Source organism: Chroicocephalus ridibundus, chromosome 2 (assembly GCF_963924245.1).
Source record: "Chroicocephalus ridibundus chromosome 2, bChrRid1.1, whole genome shotgun sequence".
Classification (NCBI taxonomy): Eukaryota; Metazoa; Chordata; class Aves; order Charadriiformes; family Laridae; genus Chroicocephalus; species Chroicocephalus ridibundus.
This window is the reverse complement of record NC_086285.1, coordinates 52,590,277-52,610,841: the sequence shown is the minus strand read 5'-3', so window position 1 is coordinate 52,610,841 and position 20,565 is coordinate 52,590,277. Positions and strand designations below refer to the sequence as shown.

At 38.7% G+C, this 20,565-nt stretch overlaps 1 protein-coding gene across 3 annotated transcripts in view; it reads right to left on the bottom strand.

Moving 5' to 3' along the window:
- Nucleotides 1–20,565, bottom strand: part of ELMO1 (engulfment and cell motility 1) — a 311,581-nt gene that overhangs the window by 161,980 nt on the left and 129,036 nt on the right. For all 3 annotated transcript variants that reach the window (XM_063325494.1, XM_063325495.1, XM_063325496.1), the window contains one exon: nt 4,228–4,332. In XM_063325494.1, the coding sequence (XP_063181564.1) occupies nt 4,228–4,332 (105 nt within the window). The remainder of the gene's footprint in view (nt 1–4,227; nt 4,333–20,565) is intronic.

The following is a 20,565-nucleotide window of genomic DNA, read 5'->3' as shown; positions in this document are numbered from 1 at the left end:
GACTGCACATACAGGGGTCAACTTATCAAAACTGCAAAGCTAGTGTTTCTACAGAAGCATCCCAGGCACAAACATGGCACATATAAACACATGAAAACAACCATCAAATTTATCTTTTTGGGTTACAAATAAAAGGAGTGTTCCATTTTGGTTCCTTTAGCTTGCATTTTACACTAGATTAAGTAAATATCATTACTTTACACCAATATCAGCAACCACTGAAGTGCATGCGTACAAAACCCAAAATCAGTCAAATGAATATACACCTACAAATATGTATACATACAAAATATTGCAGTTTCATATATTTATACCTCTCTCCTCATTGAAAACAAAATGGATCTAAATAGTCTCGGACCATAAATTCCCAAACTAATCAATGACAAAGCACCAACAAATGGAGATACTAATAGCAATGGTGGCGTAAGAGTATTTCCACAAAAAGTTTTTTCCTCAGACCCTTTTTACACTCAGGAAAGTTTCAAAGGCACATTGCTATAAGTTACCAGTAAAAAAAATCTCAGACGTCTGCACTGAATGAAGTCTGTTTTAAAAGGTAACTTATAATTTTATTTTTAAAATTAGTAGAATGTGAAGCTGAAGTAGTTTTGGAAAGGAGCAAATTGGAACCGGGGGGGAATTTGTCTGCTCCAAAAGAACAAAAAAAACTAGATTATCTGTCACAAAGCTTTATTCCAATCATTTTCTTCACTGTTAACTTAATTATACACCCTGACTGTCCTATAATTATGTAGCTTGGGAAGCTGCCAATTATTTCCTGTGGAAAATTTTAAAATTTCTTGCAGAGATTCAACATTATTTCCATCAATGCATTCCATATACTATGTCACCACCTTTTAAAAGCAAAACCTCTGATGACAGCAATTGATTATTTAAGTGGAACATGAAAAAATGTAGTGCATATCAGTCACTGATAGAACCATCCAACTAATAAAAAAGAGAAAGAAAAGCTAACTCAACAGGAAGCTAATTCAATAGGAAACTTCTTTTAAAAATCAAAATGATAGCTAAGGACACCACAAAATCAAAGAAAACACGGTGGGTTTTTTTCCTCCTCCGCTAAACAACCTTTCTTCTGGAGGATCCAGTCATATTGCATAGTAAACAAAAAGCCAAGATTCAGAAACAATTAACTCGAAGTTGAAATGATGAAAAATAACATATTAATTGTAATTTCAGGAATAAGTATCCAACAGGAAAAAGGTGAATGAGAGAAATGGACTATGCAGAAGTAGGAAAGAAAGAATCAAACAGGGGAAAAAAAGTTAGGTTATTTTTGTTTCCTCCTTCACCGTGTGACACCCATGTTTTCACTTGAAATGCCTTCTGCTTTCAAGATGCAGAGTTACCCATCTGCTCCGCTGCCTTCACACCCATGTTCTTCAACACATTGCAATTGTATTTACTCTTGCTATGAGTAATTTTGTTTGGTACTGGTCTTTGAAGTCCCACTGCCGCTCCCCCGAAGGGCACTTCAGTTTCAGACATCCTTCCCACCTAACTAATCCATTTATTATGCAAATTATTTCTAAGCAGAATCACTTATGAGAGGCAGAACAACGAATGAAAAGGGAAGGGATTACTTATTGCCTATCTTCTCTTTCAACTTCTTCTTATGCATTTTTTTCAGTAATACAAGAAGATACCTTATACTAAGGGCCATGCAGCTGGGGCACGGCAGGTCAAACAGCAGTGATTTGTGCTGCACGTTACAAGGCAGCCAATACACTCAGTGGAACCATCATGACTTCCTGATAGCGTCTCTGCTTAATACCGCACATTCTGTCAGGAGAAACTTCATATTTTCCAAGTTCGTCTCAAACCAACTCTGGTTTTCAGTCTCAATTTTCAATTACTGCACAGCACAGATATTACCTCACTTTGGGGGTTAGGAATTTACCCATGTTACAGCAATCAACTGTATCAAAAAGGGCCGGGTCGAAAATAATCTCTTCTCCTAGGAACCAAAATATTTCTTAGTATCAACAACAGAAAAAAAAAAAAAAAAGAGAAGAGCTCCTCTCAAACAAGCTGTTCACTATGCAAGCATTATTTGTATAGGTAACAATTTCTTGTGGAAACTTAACCTTGATCCCAGAGAGAATTTTTGTTAGGGTATAAGAATAGAAATATATCTAAACAATTAGGAAGGTCAACAGGCTGTACAAGTAAAGCAAACTGGTGCTGTGGGAGCTTTGGGAACCAAAGGCCATGAAGAAAAGGTAGTGTTAGATGTGAAATAAAGAACTCAAAATGAGAAGGAAACGGGGCATGTCAGGGCCCACAGGAAACTACTGTACACCAGCTAGTAAGTCAAGGAGATAAAAAGACAGAAAGTAGGCGTCTTTTGCGTAGACATATAGCAATGCTGTAGAAGTTGCACAACACCATTCAGAGGTGTTCAGCATGCTGTTAATATGACAAGGTGGACCACCACAGATGAGCGAGCTACCATGCCAGCAATGCTAGTATAAGCACTAAGTAGAACTACTCAGGAAAGGTGGGTAGGCTAACATACTCCCAAGGCGTGTTAAGAGTTCCCAAAGCTCCTCAGTAAGCAATTTAATCCGCGCGTGCCTCACTATGGCATTTCTAACAGGAACCGTAGAAGAATAAGAACAGGCATCTCAAAATAACAGCAAAAATTCTCAGTATTGCAACAGCAAGAATACTGCATTATCGATACAAAGCTGAGACAGCAACAAAGTCCTTTCTAAAGAGTGGCTAATTACACGCTACACTGAACCCAATTTTTAAGACAGCATTTGCAACATGAAAATGAAACATACGAAAAACATTGAGAGATGTCAATGAAAGCTCTCTTTCAACAGAATTTCTGCCCTCTTTAAATTCTTTCAGACTTCTATAAAACACAAATGTCTCATTTGGCAGCACTGCATACCCCTACTAAGTATATTCTCTAAACTCAGAATTTTCAAAAGAAGGCTATGAAGTAGCACGGCCCAGATCTCACCAAATCTTAATAAGAAATAGTAACCAATTCTCTTTTTATTAAAAAAAAAATAAACACAATTCAGCATAGTTTATCCAGAAAACACATTCATTGCCCAGTATGTGAAATAGCCCTTAATTTCAGGAGTTTATAGGTGTTGACAATTATTGCTGTATTGCATGCTACCACAGTTTTTTTAACAGTTATTGCTAGATTCAGACTGAGAAGAAAGATATATTTAACGACCAGATCTTACAATCTTGTGGTCTCCTATTATGTCCATGGATCATCCTGGCCTAGATATCAGCAGGCTTTTTACAAGCCTATTAGAGCTTTGACACTAATCCACTCTGAGCAAAAACTAAATGATAACGCATATTAAAAACTGACTTAACTTTTTATTAGAAATGATTGGTGCGTCTACACAGCCTTGCTATACACAACCTTCTCTAAGCAGGTCTGCGTGTGTGGTTTTTCATGGGGAGTTAAGCCATCTCTACTATTTCAAGACGCTGACTTTCTGGACTATGTTCTACTCCCATCTGTGCTCGCTAGGTTTACGCTTGGCAAGTATTGGATTTCAATAAAGGTCAGGAAAAGTTGTTCTATTCAGAGGCAAGTATTATTCAGCTGTGTGTCTCTTCTTGTAAGTACGCAACACATAACTTGCTTTAACTACCCTTGAAATAACAAATGTAGGAAGTGGCGTGGGCAGGGGGCAAGAACAGGTTGTGCAAGTGAATCATGATGCTTTTTACCTGTTTTTCTTCAAGCATTATTTCACCTATAGCAGTAGCTTTGGCGGGAGCATCTTAACTCTCAGGACACTGACAGCTCAGTCACTTATCAATGCATTTGCCCATCAAAGCTTCCTTCTCTGACAGTTTTCGGTAGACTTAGAGCAGGGCAGAGAATTCTACACAGTTACTCATTTCTGAGCTTATGGACATCCACCTGGCATCTCAAAAAGGCACAAGCTCATCTCCCGTCTCTTCGCAGGCCTAAGCAAAAAGTAATACTTGCAAAAAGTAATACCTATAATATTTGACTCGGCAATGACAGAGTTGACAGCTATACAGCTTTCTCACAAAGCTTTAACAGACTTATGTCATGTTTTAGCGTTACGTGCTTTGCCTTCCTAGAGTGTGTTGTTATCAGGATTCTGAACCTCCTCTTCAGAGTCAACTGTAGACAGGACATAATCACTGTGAACAGGCCACCACACAGATCTCAAAGACAAGAAGAAGTCTTACCCTTATATAAGCATCCTGGTGATGTTTAGCAAAGTACAGCATGTTGTCGAGGGCTAGCATTCCTGGAGGAGTCTGCGTAAAATCCATTGCTGGGTTTACATGATTCTGTAAGAAGATAACAAGATCACTCAATTAGTGTCTTTACAAAAGCTGTCAGCTCCCCAGTGATGTGCACCGTGTTGCTGTGCCAAAAAGTCCAGCAACACAGCTCTTTTTGCTGAGCAGAAAACTCTTAACAAGGAAATGGTTCATGTCTCAAAGAACTTTGAAGCCAAATGCAAACACTATGAGGTTGGCGTGTCAGTCAGTCACTTCAGAATGGAGTTTCCCAAAGGTTGAATGCTTTAGAAGCACGGATCTATAAGCATTTCATGGCAGATAGGCTCCTTGGTGGTACTAAAAGTACTATTCACATGAAAATGCAGATATATATGCAAACAGCCACCAAAACACCTTTTTATACAACAGCTAAGGAACAATTTCAAATAAACCACAAAAAGGAGAAAAAAACTACTAGATTCAAAAGCTATGTTAAGTCCATTGGATCTTGTGGTCTTCTGAACACAAAGGGCTTCAGACAAAAGTGTATGAAATTAAACAAATTCACCTTGTGGAATTTGGGTAAAATTTTTTGTTACATTCTGAATCTATGAATTTCAACTATGGAATTAATGAATGACTATACCAAATATAACCAAAACCAGTTAGCTTCCACACGCACCTACAAATTTCAAATGTTCAGTTTTACACACTACATGAAAAACTACATTCGCTCAAAATATTCATTAACCCAGTCCATCTTTTGATTGGATGGAATTAAATATACATTTGAATAAGTTTCGTGCAGTTCATGGTTTAGATACGAACATTTGCCTGCCTACAGACAGGCTTTAAAACACCACAGAAGCTGCTCAGAAAAACAAAGACCCAAGAGTACATTTCCATCAAAAAATGCCTGTTGTCTGCTATGCTCTTTTATCAGTATCACCTCTGTAATATCTCCAGCTCCACTCATCATTCTGACACTGAAAGATTTCCCTAGTTGCTTTGCGATGGCATTTCTATTCTGCAAGACCCAGCTGACAGAGACTTTAAAAGTGCATTTACTAGCAGAAAACTAACTGGCAAAGATCAGCACAGATTTCTTCTTCCATCAGTCTGTTTCTGCTGTGTGCTCAGGGTCTGATCCACCCACCTCACTGACAAAAGAATGGGTTTTACTACTTTTCCTCCTGTTGAGTGTGTCAGGCCATAAAGTTGTAAGAATGTGAGATTCCACTCTCTTGCCCATCTTATCTTTAGATAGGTTGATTTTAGCCAGGCAATAATTCATAGTCACATGAAAGATTACAAGTCTTAGAAAGCAAAAATTACACATTAAGATGGCTGCTGCAACTTTAAAAGTAGACAAAGATTTTGGGCTGAAGATGGCATGCACAACCTGTTCATTTTACATCTCCAGCTTAGGAGAACTGGTATACAAGCAAAACTATCATAGGCTCATAATTTTGCAATAGGGAATCAAGAGATGTCTGGAATCCTAGACTTTATATGGAAATATCCATGCAGTATATATTTCAGAAGGGTAGTAGTCTAGGGCAGGAAAACAAAGGCTGAGTTATGTTCTCCAAAAACTCATCTTTTTTAAACTTTCAGCTGTTCATCTGAATGACAAACAAAAGCCCTTCACGACTATTTCCCCAACTCAACCTTCCATCTTCCACATGTGATACACACATCACAAGCCCAAGAGAATTCAGCTTCTGGGAGGAGAAAACTTCCCTTCCCACAATTTTCAAGCATTCCAGAAAGTGCATTTCAAGAGAGGCTGAGTCTGGCAGACACACAAATGCCCCCCCCCCTCCCCCAACCCCAGCACAAATATCTCAGCAGGACCACCTACACCTTTGAAACCACCCTCATTTGGGGAGTAAAGTACAAGTCCTGGGGAAACTCCACTTGATACTTAGCCCTGCCATAAGGCACATTCCCTTGGGAAAGCTGTTGGGAAGCTGTCAACAAGGAACCATACAGCACCAGTTTTACACCACCTTTTGCAGGCAGAACTTCAGCATAGGGCTGCACATACTCTCTGCAGCCCCATGCTATAGCACAGGCAGAGTATACTTGGATGAATACCTGGCAAGCAGAGAAAGGACAAAGACCCATCCACCCTTCTCCAGCTATCAAAATAATAGCAGTCATTTCACTGGTATTTACAAACAATGTTAAAAAAAAAGCAGGACACTGGAATAAAAAGGCTGACTTACTGTTACTTGAATAGTTCTTTCCTTCAACCCATCCTACATCTCATATTACAGAGAAACATCAACAAACATCAGAGAGAGCATCAGAAATCTCACAACATTTAGTAAGGATGACTCATTTTGTCTCTTACCATCACTACTAGTTCAGTGTTCAATCAGGAAAGCCATCTCTTCACCACTTACTATTTTTTCTCCAAGTCAAGCCTATAAACCCAGCTGTTTTCAGTTGTTTGCTTCAAAAGTTTCTGTCACTTTAGATCCCAAGACATGTAGGGCTTGATCCTCAGTTCTGTTATGTCCAATAACTGGAGATATACCAGCTGATAATAGCTAAGGATCCACAAGACGGTTCTGGCATGTATGAGGCAATACATCTTTTCAATTATTCTTCACATTCCAAAGGAATGCCAGCTGCTTTGTTCCCTTCCTTCTTCCTCCCTCCCCCTAAAATCATCCTTTTCTTAACATGGTGAATGTTTGCGGTTGAAATATTAACTTATTGAGAGTGGGTTTAGAAATGAGATACAAAGATAAATTATCTAAAATGCTGTAGTGAATAATTCAGAAGTATGCAAACACCCCCACCTACAACATAATTTATTAAATACATGGAACACAGTGCTTCAGGCATATTAGTTGCATCTGTTTAGTATAAAGTCTATTACATTTTTCTCTTTATAAAAAGCCAATAATAAGAAATACAAATGGAACAGATTTGTTACCTCCAATTTTTCAGACGATTTTTGATTTTTTTTTCCACTAGATTGAGTAATACCTACATATCTTTCAGCTTCAGCATCTGAGCGGTATTTAATAGCTTATGCTCTTACACCGTACGTGCTAACACACCAAAAGCATCAAGAATTTGTTAGCCGGCTTAGTAGGGTACTGTGGAAACGAAAATTCATTCTTTTGGATAAGATGTAAACCCAAAACCACGTCTGCTTATGCCATTAGAAAAAAAAATAAAAATCACCTGTCATGTCTCACAAAATTAGAGCTATTCTGGATAAATTCCAGTGCAGTAATTATATTCAGACAGCCTAGCATTCTCATGCAGTCCTAGCTGCATAAAGCTTTCTTTTCTGTCCTGAATGGCTCCACTGTCTTACTGTTGGCTTTCAAGGCAATCTCTGAGGGATGTATAGATTTCAGTCGTAAGAACATGTCATCACCCTGAGATACCTAATCACAGGAATGGTGTACTGTCTGTAGATACCTGCTAATGGAATAAGCACTGCTTGTTCCTTACATTATTCTTAACAACAGTATCTTCCACATGAATATTCTGAAGCACAGAAACCATTAATTTCTCTGCATTCCTAGCCTATATTAAGGTACAAACTTTTTATTTCTGTCTTGACAGATATTGACAGCTTATCACAGACTTTGCAGCAGTGCTATGTGCAGCTATGTAAATCAGTTGCCAAGTCATGCTAGTTTGTTCTGAAAGCTGCTTGCAGTAGGTGCTAGACCCAGTAATAGCTGTTCTACACAGAAGAGCAAATTTCTGTTTTCCCAACCCCAAAGCGGTTCAGGTGAAATGCTGTTCTGTATTGTATGACAAAAACACTACAGAAGTTCTCAGGGAGGAATTAGGACTGTAAAAGAACAGATGACGAAGAACTTCAGAACTGAAGAGTCCAATTTAAATGGTGTCAATCTAAAATGAACCCTCTCAAAACTGGTCACATTTTTTCCTACAGAAAAAGGAACAATCTGTCTACAAAGATAGTGCCAAGGACAGTAATCACTTTCTCCCATCTTCAATTACTTGCACTTATTCTTCATCTTCCTTCTTCTAAACCTAAACCACGGTTCTGTGGGCTAGGAAGGAAAGCAATCACCTGGTTCTACAACACCTACACAAAAGCGTTCCCTGGGTCAAATGAGGAAATCACAGTTGTACGTACATGGATGTATGTTCACAAGAACTCAGGACCAGGAGGGTGGGAACTTTTTAAGTGATATTCACAGCAAATTATGAACTGATAAACCTATGTTGGAAGTATCAACGAGCACGCAACCTCACCATTTACCCCTTCCCTAAATAATCCTGAAGTTTTACAACTAAAATGTTCCCATCTGTTCATTTATACAAGAATTACAAATAAGAAAAAAATGCTACATTAAAAAAAAAAAAAAACATTTGTGAAGAGGTAGTCAGCTAAAATTCTTAATGAGGAAATAATTTTGTCTTTTTGTTTAACAGCACTGTATTCAAAGACAAGATGATGCACACAACTTCCACCATCCAATTTAATGAGATATAAGTGTGCCTTGGGAATTTTCAACCTCTATGTATTCAATGAAAGCAAGAACGAACAAACAGATTTGTTTTTCTCTTGATAACTCTTTAAATAGGCAAACGTTCATATTTTTTCTTCCAAAGCCAATTTTTTTCATTTTCCAACAGAACCCTATGGTAAAATTAAAGCGTATCTGAAAAATCCCTAAATTTGGAAAAATAATAAAAACACTGTCTACCTCAAGTCAGAAGTATCCAAAGGTCAGAAACTGTTGTATCTTTGAAAGAATATGCAGAAAATTTGTTAAGATATTTTCAGTGCAAGTAATTTAAATCACGTCCCCACTACATATAAAGAACTCCAGTATATTTCTGCTGGATATAGTTTTCATAAAGACTTACAAACTATGTTTGCATACAATGATGGTAGTTTTTTCTTTAATTAACATGTCCCTATCTTTCCCCAGCTTTATGTTTCAGCAAATATTTGGCCGTTTCTACCTGTTTAACTTTTTTTTTTTTTTTTTAATGACAGCTTTGCAGTACATATTAGTAGACTGCAAATGTTATCCTCCAATAATAAAGCTCACTCCAATCCACAGAATCCAAGCAACAGCCTTTCTGGATCAAGTTTGACTTCACCAACATAAAACTCACCTCAGTAGCAAAGAAATCATAAGCACAACCTGCACATAATTTGCCCTATAAGAGATTTAAAAAATGACAATTTGACTACCATGTTCCCTTAATTCACTGAGCTACCATGTAATCTAATGTAAAGCGCCACAGAGCCCTACATAAGTCACCACTAGAAATCTGTCCCAATCATAAACGGATGCTATGCTGGTCAGAATTGCAAGAAACTGAATGTTATGGTGGTGTAACTAAACCAGCTAACATCATCAGATAAAACATAACAGGGCATGTCAAAAGACAAACACTGCATATTTTCAGCCGTAAATAAATCACATGTTGTAAAGCAAGACAGAAAGCTCTTACATAATTCTTTGTATTTTATACACCCTTATATTACAGCTTATGGAGCTAATGCTTTGGATTCCACGATCTTAAGTCCTATGGACTGTCAATAGCTTGAAAGCCTAAAAGAATCTAAGTGAGTGCTATAACTCAGAGTGATCACATCTTGTCCAATGCATAACAACTATGAACCACCTTTCAGGTTTTATTTTAGTCAGCAAGGACAAACTTTAAAGTTGGATACATGTTTAGCACTTCACAGATCGTTGACGACATTATTGAAGTAATGTTTTCTGGACAAATGAAGCTATCAAGCAGTAACAGGTCATGTATTCTCTCAGGGACATTTAAAATGAATCAATGTGACATGGTCATTTCGATTACACTTTCTTTCAGCGTGGGAAGTTACTACTAGATATCTCCTAGTATCCGCTAGTTTACAGAATAACTGAATAAGCAGTATAACACCCACTCACAGATCTAGCTAGACTGGGTCAAGAAACTAAAAGCCATCCTAGCTTATTACTACTCCACACTTGAGATTATCAGTTCATTTAACAGACAGATTTCCTGTTACACTTTTGGGCCAAGTCAGTCCACTTTAGATCAAACTGCTGCTGGACAAGGCATGACCTAATCCAGACGGCTTTCACTGCAGGGAATTAGGGACCATTCCCAGGAGACTTTCTAGAGGCCCAAGTGAAAGGGTGTGAGGGAGGTATCTCTCCAGCCAGGGCAGCTGGAGAGCAAGAGCTACAGCTTTTCAGATAGCTCCAGCTCTTCCAAAATCATGATGGAAGTATATTACCCATGTCCTGGCCAGCAAGCAATTTTTATGTTGTTTGAATTACAGCAGTCAAGAAGTACACCACGATAAACTGCCACGGAGTATCCCCAACCTAAAAAGAAATAGTGTCATCAATATAAGCCTTTTTATGGCTTGGACCTTGTGAGGAGATGGACTGGTTTAATTTTACCAGTGTCATTAAAGGAGTTTGCCTTTTCTACGTAGAAAGGATCTAAGGCACGAAGTCTCATCCTGCCCAGCAGGATAATTATCAAGCTAGCAAGAAGACAGTCGCGTGAGAAAACAGTGTGAACAGTGCTAGCAGGAACAGCAAGCCAAAAAAATTAATCCATCTAAACTTGAATATTGTAAGCAAACACAGATTAAATGTTTGCAACTAGAAGTCAGACACAGCGGAATCAAAATCTACCTGAGTAATTTCATCTCTGTGAATCCTGTCAGATATGTAAATTAGTTACGCTTAGTGTTCTTAAGTCTAATTTTGGCATGAGAAGTCTTTTTGGAGTTCAGGTAAGCTTAATGTCTGTTGAGTAAAGTACGCTGTGACTTCCACTGATTATTTAAGCATAACGGCTGGCACTGTTGGTAGATTGGTGTACAAACATTCATGGTCCTGACCGATGGTTCAAAGACTACTCATTAAGGAGAAGTTCAGAGCTCTTCAACAGGCATTTTGGATAAAAGTTAAGGAAGTGATATAAAATAGTTAACAAGCCTATATAAATGTGTATTTTAGCGTATGGCCAAAGCACACGACTTGCATAGCCTATCAACAAGGAAAAAACCCAATCTCTAGGCCTTTTTATTAAGTAAAATGAAAGGTTGAAAGCCAAGTTCAACCAAATCTTGGGCAGCTTGAATCACAGTCTTCTAAGTATAAGACTACTAGGAGAGCATCTTTTTGATTGTTTTAGTTACACTTCAGGCAGTTTTATCTAATCTTAACCTTTTTGACATAAAATTTGCCTCTGTAATTAAGGTGTGTTAATTAAACACACCTTTAAATTGTGGTTTCTTGTAAAGCAAAATGACTTAAATTATAAGCAATGGAGTAAAATCAAGAGTAAAAATAATCATTAGAATTTTTCCATGGATGTGTATCTACAGGGAACCCACACGCGAAGCAGCCCACTTAACTGCTGCAGTTGCCTCTCCTATACATCATCATCATCATCATCAGACTTGAGTGAAACTCTGAATGGGATCCTCCCAGCTGTAACAACTATCAGCTCCCATAAAGGATATGATGCTTATGTACTATGGTAGGCACAGCACAACCACAGAACAAGACGACTGGCACTCCGTTTGTGCGGCGAATTATAGTTCCCAAGGGAATTTCATTAATTACGACGACTGTGGTGGACAGGGACATCCCTGCATCCTTACAAACCGCGTTGCTTTGAGAATGGTGAGCTTTGCAAGGAACCTGAAGCCAGTGCCACGTGTAACCAAAAAATAAGTTGTGACAGATCTTACTCTTTGTATTTCTGTAGAAAGGTTTCACATTTTTCTCTTTCAATGAAGCCAGCTAAAATGGCTGTCATGTACAAAAGGAAGGGGCCAGGCTGTGTTTAGTTCAAATAAAGAGTAGGGAGAAGTCAGCCCTGTGCCTGAGAAAGCTCCACTTCCAGATGAATCAGCCATGTGAATCTACTGGCTGCCTGGCAGTCAGATACAACAGCTGTCAAAGTTTAAAACCGGGGAACTGAGCTGAAATGTCATCTGTGGCTAGGCATACGGACTCACAGCCCTAGGTAAAGAAAGCTCTACGGAGCTCCGTGGTTCACATGCTGCCACTTCTTTTATTACCTGTGACCAGGTCAAGCTTTCAGTAACCACAGAGGACAAGCTGAAAACTAATCTAGAGTAAAGGAACTGTCAACATCTATGATATTTTAGCTACCTTTGGACAAACGTCCCCACATACAAAACGATGCGCTCTACGGTCACATCTTCCCCCTGCTAGAGTACAAACAGCCCAGCTCTGCAGATGTCAGAGACAGGTTTGGAAAAAAAATGACGAATCCCTCCTAAAACCTTTGAGTCCGAACTTCTGTCTTAAGTCGACAATAATCTATGTCCATCCTATAGCATACCCTCATCTGTCCTCAATAGTGATGTAATAAAAGAGAAAAAAACACTGGATCCATTTATTAGGCATTTTCAGTTCACCCGACTTCCATTTTTCTTTGCCTCCCTCTACAGGAATGTGAAGCTCTTGTGACTAGACCTGCTCTCTGCAAAACACAGATATTATGTTTTGCATGCCTGGGCACTGTTCTGCACTGTCTCCGGTTTCTTCCAGACAGGCATCAAAAAGAGGACCAAGCTGCACCAAAATTCAGGAAGATTTAAGAAAATTAAGGAATTTTTAAAAGAACACATATCATTGCCACTCATGTAGGGGCTGTGTAATAAGCTGACTAATCGAACAATCAAACATTCAGAATTCAGATATGAAGGTGTTTTTCATTTGGGGAAATAATTCAGTTATTCACCAATGTGTCACTTTTCTTCCCCTTGTCTTTTAGTTCATTCATAGGCCTAAGTTAATGAAATCTCACATTCAAAGAGAATGGCTGTAATTCTTTGTAACTGAAGAAAAGCTAAATACTTTGTGTGCTATGCTATTTACTGTCCTTTAAATCTTATGACAGGCAAAAAAAATAAAATATGAGGAATGAGAGGAGGGGGAACAGATATGTACATTTAAGTAACATATAGATCTGTTTGCATGCACGCATACACTGGAAAATTGCATAGGCTTAAATAAACCCCAATTTGCAGTAATTAACATTAAATTGAATTTACACTGTTTCACAAAACACTTAACTTCAATCTCAACAAAGGGCTTGTGTGGAATCAGCTACCCAAGTCAAGCCTTGTGAAACAGATGAAGCCCACACTACAAAAGAAAAGAGATGTCATTATGTCTGACCAGTCGGGGGGGGGGGGGGGGCTGTTTCTTCATCTTATTTTTTTTTGTGTGCAAATTCTGAGGCATGTGCAGTACATAATACTCAAAGATGTCCAAGATCCATCCTTAAGAGAAGGGGTCAGAAAACAATTAGCAGTAAAAGAACTCTTCCGTTATGATACACAGCCCTACTATATTGAAATCCACGACGCTTGCCTGCCCCCACGAGTTTATAACTGGGAGGCACAGAGTAAATGAGCAGCAAACAAGAAAACAACACAATGAAATCATACATAGTATATAAAAATATATAGTCCATTGTCCCTAATTTTAAATTAGCACATTTACATTCGTTAGTGGATGTTCTTGAAAAGAGGCATACTTATTCAAAACATAAGGAGTTTAAGATTTTTATTTCACAATTAAAAATATTGGAAAGGTATACAAAATATAAAAACGCTTTTACCTTCCCTCCACAAAATAGCTTAACTTATCCTGTCATTAAGATACTGATTTAAAGGATGATACCTCCAAGTAATATTTATAATAACCACAAAATGATCAAATAAAGTATTACAAAATCAAAACACAAAAGGATTGAGATTATACAGAGTCAGTTCATTCACACAGACACAGATATTTCACTCTGATTAGTTTTAACTTCATTCTTAAAGTGATACTGAAAGGTCAAAGGAGGTTGGTAGCCCACCAAAATAGGATTTTTATTTTTTTTCTGTGTTTTAAATCTCTTCTCCTCTGGAAGGACTAAAGCTAAGAGGAGTACAGCAGTATATGGTAAAAGGCTGGTTTATTCATTTTAACAATGTGCAAATTGTTAGATGCCCATAGCTGCTGACAAACAATCCTGATAAATCGCATGCAGCTGCATGGTAAACAAGAACAGCAGCTTTAACATACGGATTTTCTGGCCCCAGTTGTGGGTCACTATAACAACAGATCTGTCCCAGATACCTCCTTCTGCGCAATTGTTATCTCAGATCAACAGTACCAAGTTTATATAAACTTAGTATCTCCTCTAATACACAGATATAATACATTGCACACCTCATAGGTCAGGCTTTCCTGGTTACAACTGATACATTTTTGTTAATAAAATAAAGTTTCTTGGTTTTTCTCCCAGCCATTTAAAACCTTATGCCTCCGAACAGCAGTAATTCTCTTGCATCCCTCTGTTAGCACTCAGGATCAGCAGACAGAAGTCTGATGATGAAGAAAAAAATACATTATCTTTGTTTGGGTTTAGCGATCAACTCGTGGTTTTCATCACCCATCTCCATGCTCCATACTGCAATCACACTTGGCTGAGAAGCTATGGAGTCCTCATCAGCTCTGCCCCACTCACGTAGAGGGGCAACCACGCTGTTCCCCTGCTTGTGCTCAGCAGACATCTACCCACGCTTCCTTGCACTGCTGAAAGTGGTTCAGGGGCTCAACAGAAGAGATCTGCACAATAAACACTAACGCTGCAGGCTACCCTCCCTTAAGTTATACCAGAGGAGATACCTCCCACAGCCACACGCTGACTTGAACGCCTCAGGAAATCTAAACGTTAGTGTGGAGAGTAGAGTTTCAGCATGAATCCTGCTAAGTTGCAAACCCCAGTGTGCAGCGCTTCGTTCTTCATGGAGCAATCCTTTTTCCAACACGGTCCCGTATTTCCACAACCTAGCACCAAATACACAGCACAACATGAAACCATGGAATGCTCTGTTTACAGCAAACGGTAGCTTAAAACTATGAAACTATGCTTATGGGAAAGAATGCAGTAGGTCACACACCTATGGGCTCCTAACAGCACCAAGCACAGCGTGGCTAGGAGATTACGCTTGTGTGGCACCTCAATGATTTCTGTATTTCTGTCTCTCAGCTTTGCTGCCGTTGCACACATTTGCAGAACACGTCCTGAGTTGGCAATCAAACATAAGTTTTTTTGCTGATTAGGTCTTTAATTACATTTACGAAATCTCATCTTTTACAGATACTGTTAAAAAAAAAAAAAACAAAAAAAACCCAAAGCAACACAGACACACAAAAAAAAAACCACTAGAAAATCCAGATTGCAAGAAAGCGTCCCTGTCACGGAGCCTACACAAGGCTGAAAAACAGTCAGACACAAGAACAAACTATTATTTCAGAGGGAAAAAATATCTCACCAGTAAGTGCCAGACAGAAAAGAAACTCTACTTACAGTGTACTATATAACAAACCATTACATGAAAGCCAAATTAAGTAACTTTTTATTGCCCCCAGAGGTATCATTTAGCCTAAACATCAAACATCTGCTGGCCTTCAGCTGAGAAATGGGAATTTACAGCCCAGAACAGTTATTTCTGCTATTTCTAAGGCTGAAATGAGCTGTTGAATAAATTTATGAATAAACTACAACTGGTATGATGCTAGCGCCCTCTGCTGTGCAATATTACAAATTAGTTAGGATCTTTTAAAATGAGGTTCATCTGTACTCTAAATAATATCGAACCATGCAAATACAGTAAATCAAGAATTTCCATCTTCAGGTGAATATTAAAGAAAAATAATCCTGACAGACATTCAGTATTACTGTAAAAAGAAGATCTAAGTATTCACTTAGAAAACATTCTGTGAGACTACAATGTGGAGCTGCATCCTGTAAAATAATCTAAAATATTAAGCTAATAAAATTAAAACATTCCTTTGTTTTGCAACCCATGAAATGAAGACTTTTTTTTTTTTTAAACAGGAAATAAAATGAAAAATACCATTTTCAGACTGAGTTACCTCCATATAGATTCAGGAAACTTAACTGTAAAATTAACAACTGGACTCCTGCCAAATGCCTGTATAGACTAGTAAAACCTTTAGTTACATCTTTAGTATCATAATCAGTTCATTTATATTCCCTTCCTCTTCCATTCTGTTTGGTTTTTTTTTCTTGTACTTCACATATTTTGTTCACCTTTCTGACACAGGTTTCAGTACCCGTACTTGTGGTCGCTCTGCCAGAGATCTATCACGTAGCAATGTTCACAGAAACTTTAGGGAAGCAAGATGTCAACAGCAAATAGAAACTTTGAGAAAGACGTTTAAGTTACAAGTAAAACTGGTTGTGCCACCTGCAGTACAAGGTTGTCTGACACTTTCCATTTTTAGACTTTCTTTTGCTTCTGATACTTTACAACTATTTTAAGTGTCAGGACAGAATGCCTAGCATCTCCTTTAGGTTCAAATGCCTTAGCAAGTTTTAGCAAATTATTTGATCATTTTTAGGAATGTTTCATTAGCACTGTATTGCTATTATTAAATCATTTTTTTACACAACTGTTTTGTGAAGAAACTCCAGCCCACTCATGCTATCCAAGAAAAACATCCAGTTTAGTAAAAGACTTGTTCTTGTGTCAGTCCTGAAATTCCTCTGGGACATAAGCTACATTTGGCCACGTTAGAAAAACTCAGGATGAACTGAATTTAACAAGTCTCTTTGGAGCACGCGCGGTTTCTTCTGAAGATGCTGCCTGTCCTGAGCATTCCCTGGCCCCATTTTTAAGGCTTATAGAAAAAGCAAAGGGGAGTGGAGTGGAATGAGAAGTAGAAGGGCACGCAGCAACAGTGAGAAAAGGTCAGAGCCAGGTGTTTGGGCATGGGAAGGCTTAGAGGAAGAAGGCGGTCCAGAGTGGTAGGGCAGAAACCAAGACAGATGGGAAGGAGGACTATAATTATCATCCTGGGGCTGAACAAGAGAGAGAGATCATGACAGAAATGCAGAGCCAAGTGTAAAGAAGGAAAAAGCAGAGGCAGATAGAAGAAATATTACACGTGCGTGTAATTAAATGCGACAGAGAAGGGAACGAATTAAGGCTTTAACGACTTAATCCCTGGAGGTATTTAAAAGACAGGTAGACTTGGTGGTTTTGGCACAGTTAGGTTAATGGTTGGACTCGATGATCTTAAACGTCCCTTCCAAATCTAAATGATTCTATGACTCCCTTTTCCTAAAAGCATTCAACTTTGCTGCTCCTCTAGTACAAGGTGGTGCTGCACTTCTGATGCAGACAATATTAATGAAATACAGAGTCATTTCAAACATTGACAGCAGTTTAGATGTTTTCATTGGTTTAAGATCAATGTGACATGAGCTCCGGGGCTGTTATTCCCAGCTACTAGATCTTGTTCATGTGATATTCCTACACACAGCAATAGGATTATACAGATAAATGTTACTCTCTGAAAACAGGAATGACAGAAACAGTCCTCAAATTTTGTTTTGTCTGAAGTACTTCCAGTAAGTGTTTAAGAAAGCAAATACAGTCATAGGAATCTCTATGTCTTTTTAATTAAAAAGTGATAAAATACTGCAAGTAACAGTCACTATACAACTGCAACTCTCTCATAACACCTAGAAATAAATATTTATAATTAGCCTTCACCTTCCAAAACTTACTCCGAGGAATAAATTACCAATAGCTTATTTCTAAAATACCTGCTGAAAAAAATGCAGCTTCAAAACGGAATGGCAGACTGGAGAGTGAGGCTTCCAAACACTGGAGAAGAGCAACCTCTAGTGGTCGTAAGGGTAAAAGTGAGAGAATAAACGCTATACACATTCCTGTCTTACCCCCTTGGTTCAATACTGAAGGGAATTTCGGTGGCAAATGGCAGACCATGCATTTTTTTCTGGTCATAGAATTTGCGAATTTAATTCTGTTAAATAAAAGGACACTCAAATCTATGAACTATGTACTACAATGAAAGATGAGAAGAGGAATCTCCTTCATGGTGGAGTGCCATTAGACATGGTTTCTGCTCTGCTGCATGGTGCTTAATTATTAGCTATCATTAATTAATGACAAAGGATTTTATTTCAGCATGGGCCATTGTTACATATAGAAATACATCCACTAAATTGAGGGTCAGACACTTCTTTCTTGAGGCAAAGCAGCCCCAGCCACTGTGTATCTGAGTAGCTGAGCAAAAGGAAATCTTCTCAAACTGATTATTTTTCCAGCAACAAGTGATTTCACAAGTTTTGAAATAGTAGATAGGGAAAGACAGGGTTGTGGGAGTAGAGGAGGATGGAAAACTACAAATCATTTTCAGTAGTACAGACAACCTGTCTTTTATGCCGTTCTGTCATTGAAGCCAATGATTAAATCCTATAGATATAAAATTCAAAAAAGGATCAGATCTAGTTTGGCATACAGACAGTATCATTCTAAAAACGTTCTTCTGCCACTGCCAAAGCCAGCAAGAAAGCATTACTTTTATTATGGTTGAAAAGCTCCCCCGAAGGACAAACAATGCAACACTTCCCATCACTGCTGAATGTCACCAACAGGAGGAAACGTCAGAGAGAGGACAGCTAAAAATGACCATTTTAGATGAGTTCTTCAGCATTTTACATCAGTTCCAGATTTTTAGTCTCCAAATCACAAAACTTCAGCTTCCTGTTCTGGGGTTTCCCACTCCTGCAACTCATAATAAGATTTTAAGACTTCACACACTCAGGCTTTCCATTTTTAGGAAGAAAAAGGATGACCATCCTCAGGTCTTCAACACGAATAGCTAAGTAAATGCATCACATGAGGTCTGCTTCTGTCCATCTCCATCTCACCCTCCCTCCTAGGAAAGTTTTATCTTCCCAAACCAGGCAGACTGCCACCATTAATCCAGATGAGCAGCTGGAACAAAGGGGTTTCAGAGATGTAGCCAACATTAGTAACTTCAGAGAATTTAATGACTATTAATACTCCTGCAGGGCATGGCATCCCAACCCCACTCCAGTCTTGCTCAGTTTTTCCTTTTTTAGACCCCACCTCTATCCGTTGCTTAATTGACTACCACTAATCCACACCATGCAAATTACCTAGAATTGTGCACTGCCCTTTCATTGCGTGATTCCACTCTGACCCCTTACTTCTTTCTATCAGAGTCAGTAATAAAGGATGAATGACTATCACTCAGCAATCTAAGTATTTATCTACTGCCTTTCTATCAACAGAAATCTGAACTTTCTTTTAACACACGCGCACCATCCCCAGTAAACCCATGCCTCCAATCTGTGGTCATATGATTTATCATTAATACTAGGTTACAATAAATCAGAAGTTTAAGTTAAATTCTTCAAAATGAGGATGCAGCTATTTCATAGCCCAAAATAATACGCAAAAAGTAACACTGTATCTTTAGAAAAAAAAAATTAATCTAACTATGGTTCAGTAATTCAAGTCAGAAACCCCCACTTTATGTCAAAAACAATTAAGAGGAAAGCGTTTTTTCTACAGGTCTGTTAGAGGTGGGGCTCATAGCGCTGATTATTATTACAGTTGCCCAACACTTCCCATTACTAGATCCTGTTCTCAGTGGTTAATAGCTTGGACAGCACTTATCATGGCAACTGAAATTTTCCATGCTGAGGCAAATACTAATCTTTGGAACACGCAGCTAAACCCAGTCTATTCATTTCTGAAAATAAAACACAGGAAAAATGCAGTTTGGCTCTGTCTTTAGAAAGTCCCGACAACTTCCAGTGCAAAGGCTGGAAATGAGAGACAGCTGAATGAGCATGCTTTATACTGATGCAGGAACAAACAGGGTGGGAGGAGGTGGTGGAAAGAGGGAGGGCAAGGGAAACCCCACAGCAGAACCACATCGTGTGTGGGGAGTGGGGATGGAAAAAGAGGAAATTCAGGGAGACCGAATGAATGAGATAATGGGGATCAGCTACCAGACATGCTGGAATGAGACAAATCCAACCTCAGATCAAAACGGAACAAAGAGCCAAAGGGGAGTGGGAAATCAAAACCAAAGACTAGGGAAAGAAATGGAGAGAGAAAGGCCAGAGGGGATAAGGAATCAAAAAGGAAAGTGAGATAGCACCGCAAGGAGACTGCAATAGAACACAAGAAAGAGGGAGCTGCCACTGCTCAGGGAGCGAGCCCAGAAGCTGCCTAAAGACAGACTTAGCAAAACACAGAAAGAAGGTGTAGTGCATTCACCTCGGCCAGCAGCCACAAACCCACCCAGCTGCTCACCCACTGCCCTCCTCAACAAAGCATCGGGAGAAAAAGGATAAAAAAGCTCATGGGTTAAGGACAAGGAGACCGCTTACCAGCTACCATCACAG